General features: G+C 45.7%; 2 protein-coding genes across 3 annotated transcripts in view; one reads left to right on the forward strand and one right to left on the reverse strand.

Moving 5' to 3' along the window:
- Window positions 1-19,466, reverse strand: part of LOC133393081 (uncharacterized) — a 412,772-nt gene that overhangs the window by 223,080 nt on the left and 170,226 nt on the right. The gene's annotated exons all lie outside the window — the stretch shown is intronic.
- LOC1275981 (condensin complex subunit 2) lies at window positions 10,613-13,835 on the forward strand. Its single transcript, XM_061658194.1, has 5 exons — window positions 10,613-10,865; window positions 10,957-11,079; window positions 11,159-12,652; window positions 12,726-12,896; window positions 13,453-13,835. Exons 1-5 carry the CDS (start codon window positions 10,782-10,784, stop codon window positions 13,831-13,833), a joined length of 2,253 nt encoding a protein of 750 aa, XP_061514178.1. The 5' UTR covers window positions 10,613-10,781; the 3' UTR covers window positions 13,834-13,835.

Genomic DNA, 19,466 nt, shown 5'->3' on the forward strand with positions numbered 1-19,466 from the left:
CTACATTTATCGCGACACTAAATTTCTCCCAGCAAAGCACTTAAAATATTTCTTGGAAATCTGCCAATATCTCGCTAATGCAAATAAAAGCCTGAACTCCAAAGCATCTTGATAAAGTACTCCCCTGGCGCAGGAAAGTTAAAACCATCAAGCAACCAACACACACCAACACAGCTGGGCCAGCTGGCATCTCAAATACACTGCCGCACATTCCATTACTCTCTTGCCCGCCTCAAACTAGTTTGCCTTCTCACCCAATAACTCTCCAGCGTTAAACGAACCGGATTGGATGGTGCCATTTTTTTCATGAAACGCTTTTAAAAATCCTTATATCCCGCTACAACCGAACGCAAGAGATGCTATTAGGCACAACAGAGCAGCCTACACTGACGCCAGCATGAGTTTGCAAACTCCATTATACTCGACATGTAAAACGACCACGCGGCGATCGTCTAACGAGAGCGACCGCCACTTTTTTTTTTCTTTTTCCTATGCCTCCACCAAAGTACGCCAAGTGCATCACACCGAACGATGAGTGCAATTTAATTTTCCCCTCCACTTATTGCACTTTTCTGCACAGCCCACTTTTCCCCGGCATGGTAACGGAAGTAAAAGCTCCCCTCCCGGGCGAGTGGTGCCGGGTGTAAAAATTCACCCGAGTTCACCACGCTGACCAACGCTACCAACGCGGACTAACGATGACGGCCCACGATGACAGCCGAAGTGGCTAGTTGACTGCTTTATGGAGTGGAATAATTAAAGCTTTTTATTAATTTCAAGGTTGATGATCTCATGGCACCGTTGGGCATTCGGAGAGACTAGCACAGTGACCACCTACTCTAAAGACTCGATATGCCATTTTAGGCGCCATTGTCGAAGTGGGACACCAATCGACCAACCGCTAAGGCTTGGACTAGGGGAAGCTTTAGCCATTTCAACTGAACTGAAATCGAGCCTCAGATCTTTTTCCCCCCAGCTGGGTTTTGGATTTATTTTTAAAAAAGCATTCGATGAGTCTCACTCACACACTCTTGCTCACTCTGTCCCACTGCAACACGACAGCCTGCATCAGAAGTTGTCATTTCAGCGACGGAAACTACCGGATTCACGACACACCAGGCCGAGGATGATGAAAAGCGAACAAGCTTCATTAACACGATTTTCCCGTCGGACGAGCACGTAAAACAAAAATGTGCACCCGCCCCCAGTTTTGCCGGCCGAGTCCTTGACTTTGAAGGTTTTCTTTTTTTTGTTCTTCTGGTTTCGTTGAAATCCTACTCATCCTCGCTAACGCTTCGATGCATTCGCTTTGCCACGCTGCTATCGACTTCAATCTCATACTCGGTAGTGCTCGAAATGGAGGCGGCTTTTGAAATTAGTTGAAGCGCAAATTAAACGCAAAGTACAAGGACACATCTAGCGGTGGGGCCCGTGTGCGCACCAGTTTCCGGCTTTTCGCCGGGAGACGTCCCGAACAACCCTAATGAAATGTAAACAGTCGGTAAATGAGTATTTTCGAGCCATGCTCGATGCGTTATGATTCCGTGGAGAATATTGATGATGAAAGTGGCTGGCTGGGCAGAAAAGGATGAGTTTGAGCTGTTCGGAAATGCTACCAAAGAGTGCTGTTGTGTGTGTAGCGTTACTAATATCTCAAGTAGGCGAGACAATCGTGGAAATTAAGAACGCACGATTTGGGCATGTTTAGTTAATATACATATATACGGTCTCGTGGTACAGTCGTTAACTCGCACGACTTAACAACATGCCCATCGTGAGTTCAAGTCCCTGGTGGACCGTGCCCCTATAAGTAGGACAGAATATCCTGCTATGGGTAATCAATAAGTCACTGAAAAACCAAGCTCACTAGTATTACAAAACTTGACCGAAAGCAGTTGTTGGACCAACAGCAGAACAAGAAGAAGAATGTACTTGAAATGTTATGAAGGATTAGGTTATTAAACTTAAATTATTATAGAGTATCTTTAGTAAAGTACTGAACAGGAAAAAAAATAAAGTATGTTTTTACGAATCTTTTTTTCGTGATCCGATGAATTTCCAATCTGAATGAAATAAGAGAAACAATAAAAAATAAATAATGCACCTAACCAATGATACTAAAATTTGTCATCTTCGTAAAAAAAGAATAATATTACGAAAAACCATTGAAAGGACAAAACGAAGAATTGATGAAGCACAATGAAACAAAATGAGATGATAACAGAAACACATAAGTTAAATCACGAACTAAGAAACCAAAACCAAAACGGACAAATATATATAACAACATGAAATATAAACAAAACAAACAAACAAATATCAACAAAACAAATGACCATAAAATAAAACAGCAGAAGCACGGAAAAACACAAATGATTAAGAAGACAAGATAAAGAAATTAATAATACAGAAGAAAAACGCAAAGTCAAAGAAAATAAAAAGGAACAAGAATATATAAGAAAGACATGAACATTAACACGAAATGAATAGCTAAAGGCAATGAATGTTTGTTACATAATTAGAATAAGATAATAAAATAAAATAAAACAGCACATAATTAGGCCATACGGCCCTTTGAAGATTAAGTAAATAATAATAATAATAATAACATACACAGGATGCTAACTCCCATTGGTATATCTACCTAATCAATATGCCCCCAGTCCATTGGATTATCTTTTTACCTTAAATTCGTAACACGTCACACTAATTTTACCTTAAAAACTTACTAATTACAGGGTTTCCCACGATTTATTGGTTGGTTCCCACGATTTATTGGTGCGTTCCCACGATTTTTTGGTCATTTCCCATAATTTTTTGGTAGCAACCCACGATTTATTGGTCGGTTCCCAAATATTATTGGTCGGTTCCCAAATATTATTGGTCGTTTCCCAAATATTATTGGTCGGTATTATATTATATTATATTTGGGAACCGACCAATAATATTTGGGAAACGACCAATAATATTTGGGAACCGACCAATAATATTTGGGAACCGACCAATAAATCGTGGGTTGCTACCAAAAAATTATGGGAAATGACCAAAAAATCGTGGGAACGCACCAATAAATCGTGGGAACCAACCAATAAATCGTGGGAAACCCTGTAAAAGTAATTGCCATTTGCGCAACAAGACATAGACGCGCACTACGTATTTATCCCCTCTTCTCTCTCCGCTCTCCATTCTTTAGGCTTGCAAATGCAAATTAGGGCATTTATTTAACGCCCAATATGTATTCCCCTCGCAAACGTTCCATACCCTCGATCCCCGGCTCAAACAGGCGCACATATAAATTGTAGCAATGTGTCTGTTTTTCACGTTCGCCTTTTTTTCCACCAACCCACCACAACCAATCCAATTAACGCAGCACAAAAATGTCAGCGGTGGTTCAATATGTTCGAGTGTGCCCCGTCGTTGTTGTTGCCACACTACCACACTTGTGTCGATGGTCGTTGTTCAAAACACTGGAAAAAGCAAGCCTGCTTGTGAAACTGATCGTCAAACAGCAAAACACGGGAGCGCACAGCAAGCCACCAACGGCGAGGAAGTTTTAATTTAGAAATTCCAAAACATGATTATCATGATAATGTCCACCCCAATTGGCGGGGGGTTTGCTAAAATTGTACAGAGTAAGTGAGGGAGAGAGAGTGTGGATGGGTGAGGTGAGGACCTTTGTGCGTGCCTTTTACCCACTTTCAGGCCAGTCAATTTGTGTGATTTTCCGTAATCGACATGCCAACCGGCCTTCCCAGCCGGAACCGATACCATACGTGCCCTGTCATCCGAACGGAGGACGCGGACAAAAATTAATGTCCAATATTAAAGCCATTCGATTTTGTAACGCACCGAACCCAACAGTGGATGAAACACCATCGACCAACAAACCTTTGTTGTACCCTTTGTGGAAGTAGCGAACAGAACCATGAAGTTATGCTGGAAGGATTTAATTCTTCCCGGTGTTTATCCTACGTCCCTTTATCTCAGGTGAAGGGGTTTTTTTGCGGTTTTTTCAGCAACCAGTTCCAGTGCTTGGTGTATTATTTACAAACTTTACCTCCAACTCGTTAGGTGGCTCAATAGCACCAAACTTGTGTACCAAACACATTCGCTCGGATTAAGGGAGTACAAATGTGAACCTCTCATCCCCAGACAACGAAGCAGCAAAAGGGGTTGGGCCAGAAATAATTCTAAATTTATATGCACCAAAAACCAAACAAATCGACCCTCTTCTGCTGCCGGTTTCTGACCTTCAAGGACAGGGGGCCATTTATTTGGAACGTGCCACACGTCCTCCCTTCCCAGCAGGTGTACATGTGCTAGGCACGGAGAAAATTTACGCGAAAACTTCCGGCTTCACCAGCAGGAATGGAAAGGTTAACCGTACTCCTCCGCGGAACTCCCCAACCATCCCGGGCGCAGAATGTCACGGAAAATGGCAGCAAATACTTATGAGTCGGCACACATCGGCACACGGAAGTTCCTTTGCAGTCCTCAGGTACACGCTGCGCGCACAAAAAGGGTTACAGCAATTTCCGGCAATCGCACAAACCCCCCTCGTGACGATAATGGTGAACCCGTTTGCTGCTCTTTAATATCGAGTCCAATGAAAATGGGGGAGCGAGATTCACAGAGAGAGAGAGAGAGAGATAGGGATCCAAAGAATTGTACCCTTCCTTTAAAAAATGATATCGGAACAGGGGGAGATGGGATTAAGTTATCGCAAAGTTAGGGTCGGAAATGGATTAAAAGTAATATACACACACACACACAAGCAGACACAACAAAACAGCACACAGCGAAGTACCCCTCACGAACGTGTTGAAAGGTAAGCGAGATTGTTGTAACGTTTTAGTTGACTACTTGCGAAAACTGGATAAATGCCGACATAATGCTCTTTAAAAGGACTTTTTTGTTGTTGTTGTTGTTGCTGTTTCCAAGCGTATGATTACTACGACAAAAAAAAGTCGTTCACAAATCTGAAGTGGTGTTAAGGCACACGATTCAGACACACACACACACAGCTCAATTGCTACACATTGTGCCAGGTGTTGAAAATCCCATGAGGATACTTTATGGCTTATTGCTTTAAAGCTGATTGGCGTTAGTTCAAGGATTATCGGGCATTGCTAGAGACGGGGGAGAAGTAGATAAACACGTCCAGGAGCAAATGTTCGGATCATTATAACACATTTTCCGGGATTTTTGTTCCCTTCCCCTTCAACTCCCTTGTCCAAGCATGTCCATCGATCGGTCGTTGGTGCAGCACTTTAAACGTGTCTTCTTCAACTTAAAGCAGACCGATTGCACATTTTGCACCAAATCTACGAAAAGACACGAGAAAGAGGTTATAAAGCATTCGTTTTTATATAGATTTCCGGCATCATTTTAAACATACCATTCGGTGCATCGTAAAATCACGCTGCTCTATCGCGTTGTTCCATCATCTCTCCATGATCTCTCTAGCGTATCTCAAGCGAGATCTCTGCAACGTGTTCCATTCCAACCCGAAGCACTAATCCGCCATAAATTCAACCCCGTTTGCGCGCCCACCGGGTTCAGATACGCACCCGCACACCACAATGTCAGCACAAACTGCAAGTAGCCACTTTCTCACGGCCAGATTTACTTCCTGCTTCGCCCGCTCTAGTCGCTGCGAGATTTCCATCAAATTTTCGCAATGTCCGCAGCGCAGCGGGAGCCTCTGCGGGATGCCTTCGCGCGTTATATTTTGATATCTTAATTGAATTAAACGCGTAGACGCGGTGGCAAGGTGGCCAACTCTGTTAGGAGGGTTAGAAGTGCAGCAGCAGTAGCTGCAGAAGGGAGCGATTTTAAGCGGGTGTGCGTCAGCACCAAAACCTGTCAGCAATCTTCCGCAACGCTCCTTTTTTTTACGACGGTTGTTAGAAGCAGAAGCGACACTAAATCATACACCCGTGCGCATTGCTGCCACTTTCCCCACTTCGAATTGTGCACCTTTTCACCGGGACAGCCTCTTAAAGGCCGGGAGATGATAGTTTTCTCCGAACGGTTCCCTCCAGTATCCCGCGTGGTGACGCTTGTGGACGAATATTGAGTCGTAAAGAAAAGCATCCGATTATTCCGTTCGACTGAATGGGAAGTTTTAATCTTCTTAACACAATTGAATTTACGCACCCATTCCACGCTGGTGTGTCAGTGTGTTCCCGGGAACTGGCTGGCTGGCTGGCGAAGTTCGTCCACCGGACGGCGGCATGAGTGAACCGGAGGACGGCCCAGCAGCAGCAGAATGGCACTCACCCATTGTCAAGCTGACAGGCTTTACCGGCGTCCTTTACGTTAGGCGTCCTACTCGGGCAGTGACATTGGACTTGCTGCTTTCGCAGTTGGTTCAATTCTTCGTTTCCGGTGGCACTTTTCGCACACTGCAGGCTATTTTTTGCTGTCCATCTTTGGTTTTTTCGGTTTAGGACAGCCGGGGTCTTTTCCCCCATTGTGTGTAGGAGGAGGCTTCACTTGAATCTTGAGAGCAAACCTGCGACATGCAGGCCCGAATGTCCGAAATGGGTTTTTCTTTTTTTGGTGTGAACCTATCTTGGCTGCCATTCACATGAATTTTGCTCGATGGAGAACGATTTTATTTTTCATTATTCATAGCATTTCGGGCGAGAAATTTCCAACGCTTCTGCCAACCGCAACAAACTTCCTATTGGCAAGACACTTTTAGCGAGTATTTCTTTCTGCTTGGTGCTAAATTTAAATTGTTCAACAGTAATCTGGAGTGAACATCGCATTTCAGCTGAAGGAAAAACAATCTCCGCTTCTTGGGGAAATGCATCGCCAAGCAGCGGAAGCGGTAGTGTGTTACATCGCTTTATGCAGCACAAGAAAAACGAATCTTCACTTCTTTTTTGGATTATTTTTGCTTCTTTTTCTTCTGCAGCAAAACGGAAAAGTTTTACCTTCTCGGGCTTGTGTGTTTGTGTCCTGACAGCACACCTTCGCGAAGTGAACGAGTGCGATTTTCTTCCTTTCTGCAAACAGGAAAGTTTCCGGACACAGAATACAGCACCGTGGTACACCTGTTGGTACCCGACATTGAGTGCTGCTGCATCCCAAGCGGGCGCGCACACACACACCCTTTACTTTCTCGGGTGATGTAAAAAATAATGAATTTTTAATGCGGCAAACTTTTCCCTCCAACAATCAAGCTGTTGTTTGGTGCCGGATAGGAACGCTGTGCTGCAACCGCTGAGAAATGCAGTCTACTAAAGCGTACCGGAAGACATACCACCAACACCAACCGCACTATGTCTCGCATCTCGAAATGGTGCGAAATTCCCCACGAAAGTATCTACACCGCTGTCGGAATTCCTTCCACCGCTGAGTTGTGCCGTTTCGGGCGAGTCCGATTGTATCGGTGTATTCAAGGTATTCAGGCAATGGGGAGGACAACAAAGAAAACCCTGACAAATTTCTGTGCACCACGTGTGCCGGATATTTGTAACAACATTTCGACATTGTAATTAGCAGTATGCTGTGTACTCGGTTGCGCTACTCCCTCCTCTCCTTTTGCAAGAACTATGAAATATGGGAAAAATTTAACCACTCTCTCTCTGTTGAAGGAACTCGCCGAAGAGGAAGAGATTAAATTACTACGCTATGTTGAATGTGGTTAAGACACGTGTGATGTGCGTTTCGTTGCACGCCGGTAACACTTTTTGATGAAGCGAAACATACTGGTGATGTGCTCTTTGGAGCGCACCCACGACTTCGATCCGACTTCGGGTATTGTTAGTCGGATTCCGACTCCGTTAAAATCTGAACCACTAGTGCCGCCCGGAGTCGGAGTCGTCCAGAGACGTCCAGAGTCGTCCGAAGTCGTTCAGAATCGTTTAGAGTTGTTCGGAGTCGTTTGGAATCGTTTGGAGTCGTTTGGAGTCGTTTGGAGTTGAAGTCGTCCAGAGTCGTCCGGAGTCGTCCCGAGTCCTCCAGAGTCGTTCGGAGTCGTCAGGACTCGGCTAGAATCCGCCGTAGTTGACCAGAGTCGGAGACATTCGGAGTCGTCCAGAGTCGATCAGATTCGACCGGAATCGGAGTCAACAGGAGCCGTCGGGTGCTTGTGATCAAGCATTTCATTTCGTATTTTTTTACCTTCACTTTGTGCGTGCACCTCGTGTACAGGCCTTTGTTTCGAAGGCCGACTCCGGGGGACTTTGACTCCAACCGATTCCCGACGACTCCGAACGACTCCAGATGATTCCGACTCCTAACGACTTCGGCCGACTCCAAGACTCCGACGAATCCGAACGATTATGGGCGATTCCCAACGACACCGGGAGATTCCGGGCGATTCCGAACGACTCCAGATAATGCTGTGCAGACCTGCCTTCCGGAGTCGATTCCAAAATTATTGGAGTCGAATCGGAGTCGACTCCGGATTTTTGCGAACTTCACCCATCACTAAAACATACCACCTCCTGCACCGGTGCCGGTCCGGAACTTGGAAAAAGGTGTGTAATTACATGAACCAGACTTACCTAAAACGAAAAAGAAGATTATAGAGGGGGGAAAGCGTAAGTAAAATTGTACAAGGCGTGAAATTTGCACACAAAAATTAAAGTAGTATCGGAAGAAATTCAGGCGTTGTTACCTTATACAACAACTCGGCAACAGGGCCTTTGGGTACTGCTGCTGCTTACACGATACGACCAGTTTCGAATATTGATTCAGTGTTTCATCAGCTACTACCAAGCGGTCACTATTTAACTTGAATTTCTTCGTAACTTACTGCACTAAGAGTGGGGCAAGTCTCGCCATTTTACAGAAATGGAAGAATAAGTTTTATCGCTACAAAGCACACGATGTGATTGACGATGGCTAGGTTGATTTACCAAAATGCGGTAGAACCGTTTCACTCCCAGTATGAACGGGCTTGAAGGGTAGTGAAATCGCCAAAAGTAATAGTAGGCTTTGAAGGTAAAGAATCCAAAAAGAACATACGCAGGCGTTCACTCCTTTGTTGCAGGAATTGAGTCACATGGTAAGCATTTGCATTGTTCTCTAGGTAAAACGAATAATTTTTAAATCACAAGAACAATAACGGAAAATTAAGCAAGGTTAAATTTTAACCCAATTGAAAAAAAAATTGGAGCATGCTAAAATAGTCGTTTTTATACCTTTTCACAAACGAGATTATTAATTTAAGTTAATTTTCTTGTTTTGGTTTTGTTTATTTAAACCGATTTTGCCTATTTAAATTTACCAAACAAAAGGTTTGACACCCCTGTGCACCATATCGCACCAGATCGCACAGAGGGATTGGCTTGAGCTGTTGGAACGGTTTTCCACTTTTAATCCATGCAAACCGAATACAAAAGCTATTAAATATTGTTGAAAAACAGCACTGAACTAATTTAAGACAATTTAATTCATGTATTTCGTCCAATTTGCCACAATATTATTCAGCGTACGCGTATCAACAGAAACAACCAACACAAAACTGACAGCACACCGGGGGGTTTGTTTCCGCAACAGAGGGCGCTCACGTCACGTAATGCGTTTGCGTTGCGCGATGACAGCCGTTCAATCAGAGTGACCAGAAATACCGATTTAATTCCTACCGATTTTTCATATGCCTACCGATTCAGAGATAAGCCTCCTAAAACTACCGATTTTCCATTTATCCTACCGAAAATCACAGATCTTTGATTTTTCAGTCGTTTAAGCTTAATCTGTGACGCTTGGGATGCTGTTTCAAGGATTGCTAACCTCATTTGTTACTTATCGCGCTGATGCACGTTTGTTTGCCTGGCACTTTTTATTTTTATCCGTTTAAATGTAATGTTCATAATAAGTAGAAAATGTCAGTTGCGTGGATTCCGAGAATTGCTCGCCAAAGAAAATCATTTAAATTTCAATTTGAATCTCGCTGTCGGCGGTTAAAGCTTACCCGACAGACAAAGAGAATGAAATTTTCAGGCGAAGGGTAAGTAGAAATACACGATGGGGGTCCGGCCCAAGATCGGATCCGAAGTCCGTTGTTTTGGGCTAAAAATTAAAAATAGCGGATAGAGCACTACCACGGAAAGAATGCGCTCTATTGCATGCCTTTAAAATGCACGAGGCGCTCTCACTGAAAAGAACGCTCGCTCGCACTGTTTCATTGTATTTTCCTCATACCCCTTCCTTTCCGTTTCTTTCGGCTTGCGCTGCGCTGAATTGGTACCCCACTTGATTCCAGCGAGCTGCGCTGCGCTGGACTGAAACCCCCTCCCGCTCGTGTCTTTCTTAGCGTGCTGTGCGCTTCTCTTTACACGGACTTGGTGCACCCGAATCAAAAGAAAAACTTCAACACATCAAACTTGGTTTATAAATATTTTATCACTTTTATTGCAAATTAAACGCACATTTCAATTCATAGCTTCACACAATCTTACTTCAAACCTCACACATTATTTATAAAAGACGCACACTTTTTTTTTTCATTCTCTATGCTAGTAGGGTAAAAAGAAATTGATCGTTAAAATAATTGATTAAATTTAAATGGTTGCGTTCTCAACAGTGCGCCTACCGAAAACCGCCAAAATAATCTGGCCACACTGCGTTCAATTTTCCCAACCGCCATTTGTGTCAAGCACGCCAAACCGAGAGCGTCGCGCGTTTGTTTACATCCCACAGAGCAACAGGAAGCGGCGCAGTGCCCGTAATTGTCGGTTGTTTGTAATAGTAATTGATGCATTAGCTAGGAATATTTCAATCGTTGAAAAGTATAAGCGTTTAGTTCAACCAATCCCCCCATGAGTTCGTTCACCAGCACACCGCTCCGTAAATCGGACGCGTCGCGTCTGTTCCGCACACCGCAGTCTGTTGTTGTCCGGGAGGTAAACACGGCCCGGGAGGGTGGCGTCTGTTTTTTTTATCGCACATCGCTGTGTGTTTACAAAACGCATTAAACCCGTTTAACATTTTTAGGCCGCAAACGACGATGAAGCCGAACGAAGAAGCAGACGTTCGGAGGTTACGCTCAACGATTCCACAAGCGCCGTGGAGGAAAATGAAAACATTAAGATGTGTTTGAAGCTGTACTCGGACAATGTGAGAAGCGGCGCGCGCATGCGCAAGTCAGTGTAAATGTGCCGTGTATTAACGTGTGTTAATGTCTCTCTGTTTGCAGAAAATGAGCAAAGAAAATGCCTGGTCGCTCACGATCATCGACAGCTTCGCGACGCTCATGTCCCGGCATTCGAAATCGCTGCAGAACTTCCAGGTAGCCGGTTCCACGCTGGAAGCATCGACCAAGGTGTACGGGCTGCGGGTCGACTCCGTGCACACGGACGTCATGCGCATGTGCTCGGAGCTGACGCGTCAAACGGCGCGCGCCATGAACAACAATGCCGCCGACCAGGACGACGAGGAGGCGGGAGGCGAAGGCAATGCGGGCGACCAGTCGATGGCCGAGGGTGGCGAAGGGGGCGGCAACAAGGAGAACGAGCAGACCGTCACCCAGCAGCCGAAGGCGAGGAAGAAGCGCACCCGCAAGGTGGTCAGCACGATCACGAAATCGAAAGACTCGATCAACGGTCCGCTGGACACGAACCCGTTCATGGATCCGTTCTTCGCCAAGCTGAACTCGGTCGTCGGTGACGTGAACAGCTCGAGCCGGTTGATGCAGAACATCGTGCCGACGAAGCAGTCGGAGCTGCGGCTCGGCATGGACTACGCGTTCTGGGATCCGGCGCCATCGCCCGAGCTCGATCTGGACGGCGTGCCGGAAGCGTACGAGGGGCTGGAATGCAGCACGATGCGCTTTTTGCCCCTCGGGCCGAACAATCTGCTGCGCACGCTACGGTCCGGCTACCTCATCACGGATGCACCGGCCGAGGCTGACGAGGACGAGGAGGACGCCCGCACCAACCGGACCTCGCTCGACGCGCACATGGACGATGTGGAGGCACGCGATCACAGCGCAGCGCTGCTGAACCGGTCCGCGCTGGACGTACACTTTGACATCAACGCGGAGGTGGAACCGGTACCGTCCGGTGACGCGTTCATACTTGACTACGATGCGAAGGACATCGACGGCAACGACGACTTTGCGGAGGATGACGAGCTGGCGCTGGAACAGTGCAAGGGGCTGATGCGCAAAACGGTGGTGATCGAGGATATGCGGCCGCTCGATACGACCAGCTCGCATCTGGAGTACTCGTACCGGCCGCTCGACAACATTTCGCAATTTTGGGCCGGTCCGGCGCACTGGAAGTTCAAGCGCTCGATGCGACCCCGTTCGACGATGGCCCCGCCGCCAAGCGATACGGCCTCGCAAACGTCATCGACCACGGCGAAGGGACGAGCGGTGGGACGGCGTAAGAAAACGTTCGAACCGGACACGCTGGACGATGTGCTGAGCGTGACGGAGACTCTGTTCCAGGAGTACAACCCCAACCGGCCGATCAGGGGCATCACGCATCTGAAGAGTTTGGTGTGCAAGAAGTGGGAGTCGAAAAAGCTGAAGCTGCCCACCGATTACAAGATCGATCCGAAGCGGTTCGATCTGTACAAGTACGCCCGGGGGCTGAGCATGCCGGACTACGGGGCCCCGAACCACGCACCGTCGGAGGAGTACAACTGTGACGGTGGAGACGATCAGATTTCCTGCAGCAATGACACGGTAAGATGAGTGGTGGGGTTTTTGGTACCGAAATGGAGTTTAAATTAACCGGGCCTCCTCTGCTTTCATTTAGAACGATGGCGGTGATAATGACATGATGATGAACCATGACGATGGTGGCTTTAGCCAGATGGACCACGACAACGGTGGGCCGGCGGAGGAGCAGCACGAAAAGGACAAAACGATGAATGCGACCGTCGGGCTCGAGGCAATCTCTACCGAGTTCCTGGGTGCACCGGATAAGGTAGGAAGGCGAGGCCTTACCTTCGATTCTATAAACTAGTGGTGGGAGCTCGGAATTGGACCTACCCGATTTCGTGGTCGGAATCAATTTCGGAACCGGTTCCGATGCTGGGATCGATTCCGATCCCGGAGCAGAATTCGGAGTTGATTCCGGAGCCGATTCCGGAGTTGATTCCGGAGCCGATTTCGGAATTGATTCCGGAGCCAATTCCGGAGTTGACTCCGGACCCGATTCAAGAGTTGATTCCGGAGCTAATTCCGAAGTTGACTCCGGAATCGATTCCGGAGCGGATATCGATTCCGGAACCGATTCCGATTACAAAACGGATTCCGATTCTGGAGCCGATTCCGATTCTGTAGCCGAATCCGGAATCAATTCTGGAACCGATTCCGATTTCGGTGCCGATTCTGGAATCGATTCCGGAAACTGATTCCGAACCAACTATCCGGATTCGATTTCCGAAAACTTCGGAGCTAGCAGGAAGCCGATTCCTACGAAAACCTCATGTTTCCCATCACTACTACAAACCACCCAATGCCACTTAATGTCTTTCCAGGTCCACAAGATCAACATAGCGTACGCCAAGACGGCCAAGGTGATCGACATGAAGCAACTGAAGTACAACTGCTGGCGGGTGATCAGCTCGCACGTGCAGGCGGAGGTAGGACCGCCGCCGACCCAGCAACCAGCAGCCTCCCAGCAACCGGACGTCACGATGCCCCCGCCAACCCAGCCCGAGGAGACGAGAATCACCTTCAGCGCGCTCTACCGGAAGGTGCCCCAGCTGCTCAGCAAAACGATGAGCGAAAACATCTCCAAATCGCTCGCCTTCTACGCCGTGCTGCATTTAGCGAACGAAAAGTCACTGCTGCTGGGCAGGCAGGAAGATTTGAACGATTTTACCATACGAAAGGAGGACGACGGGGATGCCGACTGAGGCGGGGGGCAAAGGAAACAAAAGGGATTGGATAGCATTTTTTTATTTATAGGCTAATGTATAGACATTTTTGCATTTTACGAAATTGGGACGACACTAAGCAGGAAGATTTACCAGTGTTGGGGGGGGAGGGGGGGGGGGGCACGGTACACAGCATAGACAAATGAGTTTAAGCTGGGGAGAGGCGCGCTGGAGATGATTGTGTGTACAAAATGTATGTATCGTCTTCAAAACATCTTAGATTGTTTACAATGTCAGACAGTAACTTGGAATCTTTTTCATCGTAATAATGATTTTGTACAACTTAACAATAAAACCGCTGGCACATAGGAATTCAAATGCTTATGTACACATGTGCGTAATAGTGCATAAGGGTTTTGCAATTTCAAATATAAGTAGAATGAAAGTTTAAATAGAATTCTTCCTGACTAACTTCTTGGGGAAAGATGACTAAAGAGGTAAAGATTTGTAATAAAATTAGGTTAATAAAATAGATAAAATAGGCCCCTACACCTCCTAACCAATCACAGCCGATCGGGGGATTGCACGAGTAAATTAAATTCATACAAGCTCTAATAACATGGGCGTGTATCTAATCGGTGCTGTTTGTAACCGATCGATCCGTTGCTTCAGATTTTATACCATTCCCCACTCTCTCCCAAAAGAAAAGGTGCAAAACGTCTGCCTTCCGTGTGTGTTGCGGTCCATAAAAACACAGAAGCGAACGGACGAACGGTGCGCGTTCCATTTGCGTGAGTCATGCCATACGTCATGTCTTCTCCGTATGTGTTGTGTGTGTTTGCAAATGGATTTGTGGATGACCACGCGTACATACGGTACACACATGTTCTCGCATGTCCAGCGGTACACGCAGCATTCAGCCTCCGCAGAGGAACGCTCTCGGGGTGCAAGAAATCAGCTAAATTTATTACCCAATATCCACCCATTTAATCAATCCGACAGGGCACGAAACGGCCCTTGCCGGTGGAAGTGTTGGCAGTATGATGAAGCACACACCGGCCCTGAATGCGGGCGGGGATTCGGTGAGTGTACCGTTTTTTTTTTCTTTTCCCCGTGCTGGACAAATACAAGATACGGAGCCAGCCGAGTGGTGGTGGTTCATGCTAGTCTCCAAAAACCTCTGGTACGGTGAGGTCCTTTAATGGTCCTTGCTACTGCATCCACGAGGCAGTGGCATGCAATCAAATCAAGTGGAATGTGGAATAAAACTCCTTCACTCCTTGTCGCTCTCGCTCTCTCTGGCATGCACTTTGTAGGCTAGAAGTAGTAAAAGAAATGGCTGGGACAACGATTGATTGAAGAAAAGGGCTAACTTCCTGGATTATTTTTACTTTGCATGCACACAGGCTACTCAAAAGGTCGATCGATTGAAGGATTTGTTCCGGAGTTGTTTTGGGTGGAGAAGGGAGAGATAGAAGCAACACAAAAAAGGCGCTCCTGATTGATCAATCAATATCCTTGCTCGGTAAGCACACAGGAAGGCCAATCAGCATCCGCAAAAAGGGGGTGGTACATTTAATTGAAATGGTAATGCATGTAAAGTGTAGTTCTTAAAGTAAACAGAGTGTAGGCTATTTATTTTATGTGAGATATGTGTTAAAATAATTAAATTTCTTCACCGGGAAAAGATTTTCCTATAGGGATTGAATCATTCAAATCAGATTGGAGTTGGAGTTTTTAAGCAGTAGACACTAAAAGGATACTAAAGAAACATAACAAAGGATTGCTTTTTTTGCAGACACGCTAAAAAAATGTTAAAAAAGCAAGTCCAAGGACAGTCTGTCTGCCCATCATAACGACTACTTTTAGGACAGTTTCATATCCCCTCTTTACGACAGGGATCGGATAAAGTTTTCCGTTAAAAACGGACTGTCTGACATGGTCTGTCCTGTTTTAAGTTGATTGTTTTTGTAGCAAACTCCATTAAGAACAAAGAGACATCGCAGGGATGAGATTGGCGACAGAGTGGTCTAGAAGTGAACTTACCAAACTTATCATAATTTTCCGATTGCAACAACTTTTTGCAACAGTAGTGTCCTAACGCGCAAGAACCTTCGATATTGTGCGTCTCCATGACAGTGAGTTCTGCTGTGTCCACTGTTTTCCCGACTAACGTGCAAGAACAGTGAAACGTATATCATCATTTTTAGAATGAACGAATGAATTCCCCTAGACGCTCTGGGATCCAATCGGAATTTTGAAGTGTTTTCCGCGCAAATTTTTACGACCCCGGTCTGGACGACACATCTTACCTTTACGCGGTGGACCTCCTCCAAAAAAAAAAAACTGAGAGAGGAGAGCCCCAAAAATGAATGGCAACCCAATATGGCAGTTATTTGCCGCCGAACAAATAGGTAAACTTTTTGACAGGGGATCCTTTGCGCCCTGCCAGTACGGTGGCAGTTTATACCTCCGATGGGTCACTTTTTTGTGTACGCTTTTGGTATGAAATGTAAGGATTGTTGAATGCATGGGACCCACGGATAAATCATGGTGTTGTTTGTGTGCGAAAACTTTCTCCGAGAGCTTGTTGTTTTTTTCCTGTCTTTACTCTCTACTCGGCATCTCTTCAGGATCATCTATTTTTCAGACACTTTCAAGCATTCTTGGTGAAGAAAAAAAGGTGTAAAAAATGATCCTTTCTGCTGCTCAACTTCAGCCCGGGAACCGTAGTACTTGCGATGAGTTATGAGGGTAACGGAACCAAAACAGAAAAAAGGGACACAGTCCTAAAAGAACGCCGCACACGTTAACGGCAGATGGATGATGAAATTGATATTTATATCACACGCGACAACAACAATACACTACAGGTAACGATATAATTTGATAAACCAGCTGATAGACACATACTGTGTTGTGGGGAGTTGTAGCGAATCTAGATAGAGATTTCAGACAAGTGCCAGGAATATCTACTGACGTAAAATATTAATAAATATCCGATTCTGGTTGCTTTTGATTGATTGTGTGCGTTTGGAGAAATTCATCCATTTCAACCAGCAAAGGTACGCTCCGGTGTACACGAGTAGTCCCCGTGTACAAATCGTTTGATGTGAAATTATTAAACAGTTTGGTCCTAACCCAGAACACACTGTACACACTGTTCGGGTGTTTCGGGAGAGGAACAAGCACAAACACAAGCACAGACACCAGAGATAACACGGGTTTTCGGGGTGCCTTGCGCCGATTAAATCCCTCTCAACGTGCAATTACGGTCCGCGCTAATTATGATCCATTGCAGAGATGACGCATCGTTGCGGAGTCTGTGTGTCCGGTGCTCCAAATCGTGGCATCGATTTATCATCACAGCCATCGGACTCGAACGCGCGTTGTTGGTCACCGTATGGAAAATAATTCTATCCAATTATTGCGATAACTTCAGCAGGTTCCACGGTATCACCTCGGGGTGCTCGGTGCTATGTCTGTGGTGCAATTGGTGAATACCCTCCGCTAGACCTAATAACACCGTTTTGGTAATGTGGGATGTGGGTATGATCAAAAAGAAACGGTATACTGCACACGGTGAATGGTGCAGTCGAATAATTATCACTTCCCTTTGCCACACTGCACCCCTCTGGAGGCTGCTGGTTTAGACGTTAGACCTGTCACATGGCTTGGTACTGTGTGGAGAATGTTTATTTGGGGGTGAAACGGAACATAAATAGGGCATTGAGTGAGAAATATGGTCAGGATTATGTTCGGATGCTAATATCGTTTCAATTAAATTGATTCCATTATAAGAGGGCAAATGAGGTTATTGTGCACAGGTAAATTTTGGTCGTAACAGAGAGCCTTTAAACGAGATGTTAATGGTTTGTACCAGAAATAGTAATAAAAATGTAGTAAAGCCTGTAGAAGATGAGTTATAATTTTTGAAATTTCATGTAAATGTCTGGATAGGATATAACAAAAATGTTACTCTCTGAAGTTTCCCGATTCTCCCCATTGTAGATCCCAATGAAGGAGTTATATCATTGTTTATTATTGTATTACATCTGCCTTCAGTAGCTGAAATACACTGTCTTAGTAAACCTGGCACTAGTTTGAACTAAAAGTAACAAAGAATAATCTCAGACTACAGTGTTAAGAAGTTAATAATTGCTGAAATCCTAACTCCTAAGGTCCTAAGTGTCGAACTAGACAGCAAATACAAAGGATCGTGAACCAATCTACTAAATCTTACAAGCTTTGAAAAGGTCTCAAAGGAACACCAACCTAAACGACATCTCCTAATCGAGGATCCCTTAAGTTGCCACAATCAATAGTGGTGAACTGATGCGTGGAGAACCACACACGCAATCCGGACTTGATGTCAATCTAAAACCAGGGCAATAACTATAATTGATACGCCCCACGCATTACAATCCTCAGGAGCTCCCCGAGCCCCTGGAAAGTTCACCGATCAATCGATAATTTATTTACCTTTATAGAAAATGCGAACGCGACACAAGCCTCAGACGACCGTTATACAGTCTCGTAAATCCCTCCTATCGTGGTGTCCCGTTGCCGTTTGAAGATCTCGTGAGCTTCCTCGAGCACGAACATCGTTTTGAGACGAGATGTCTTCATCCGATGTCCGGGGATTTCGGGGCACGGCTTTGGTCGAAACTGAATTTTCTCTTCCCAAAATACTTGCTTGGCCCTTCTGCCCCGTTTTGTGCAAGGACTCCCCGGCGAGAAGCTGTGTTTAAGGAACGTGACTGGAGTTGAAGATTTCTACAGGGTGTTTTTTTTTTGGTATTATAACCTTATCTCTCCGCTTTTCGTTTTGTGTGTCTGTTGCTAAATTTCTAAAGAAGATAAAAAACATACACAGACGTCTCCCACTAGTGGCCACCGAGAGTGGACCGTTTGATGTTGTGTGGTGGACGCTTTAATGTGGTTGCTTCTTCTGTTTTGCAGTTTGCGCTTCAAACGACGCAAACCGAAGCAGAAGCTTTGACCCCATTTCTGAAGGACGCACGGACGGGGTCGTATTCAATCTATTTGCTCCAATAACCCTGATCGGGATGGCATCGGGGTTATTTCTCGGTAATAACATATTAAGAAAGCATGTTTTACATTAACGATGGAACCGAACCGACACGTTGTGTCTTTTGTATTTGAGCATTGGAGCTTTTACGGTATGTGTTTCCACAATTTACACTAAATGAGTGAATGAGGTTTTGTTTGTACAACTCTCTTGGAATGGAAGTAAATTGGCCAACGCCGTAGAACCGAGCGTAGAGTTTGCAGCAATCAGCATTTGCATCGTGAGTCGTCGAGCAAGCACGTTCGACCTATACCATTTCTTTAGCACCACCATAAACTCGTAGAATCCTTTACCAATATCCAGCCCGTACTCCTACCAACTCACCGCTTTATACACCCACCCAGAAAAGGTAAAAGAAAACACAAACCGCTCGTAAGAAAAGCCTTCGCATCCGCCACCTGGCTTACGCCCAGTACTTGCCGGAAACGAAGGGATTTATACGATTTATACGCACCGAGCTCATGATGAAAGGCTGTTTCGTGGCCTGAGGCGGAAGTTTAAAAGCTACCGCGGCCGCCTACTACCAGTCCTTTTGATTGGTGAACCCTTTGGCCAGAGGCTCCAACGATGATAATGATTC

This window comes from Anopheles gambiae, chromosome 3, assembly GCF_943734735.2.
Source record: "Anopheles gambiae chromosome 3, idAnoGambNW_F1_1, whole genome shotgun sequence".
Lineage (NCBI taxonomy): Eukaryota > Metazoa > Arthropoda > Insecta > Diptera > Culicidae > Anopheles > Anopheles gambiae.

Excerpts from the sequence above, each read along its gene's own strand:
- LOC1275981 (XM_061658194.1), top strand. The coding sequence starts at position 10,782 with ATGAGTTCGTTCACCAGCACACCGCTCCGTAAATCGGACGCGTCGCGT. Across the intron at positions 11,080-11,158 it reads TGAAGCTGTACTCGGACAAT|AAAATGAGCAAAGAAAATGC; the intron begins GTGAGAAGCGGC and ends CTCTGTTTGCAG. Across the intron at positions 12,897-13,452 it reads TCCTGGGTGCACCGGATAAG|GTCCACAAGATCAACATAGC; the intron begins GTAGGAAGGCGA and ends ATGTCTTTCCAG.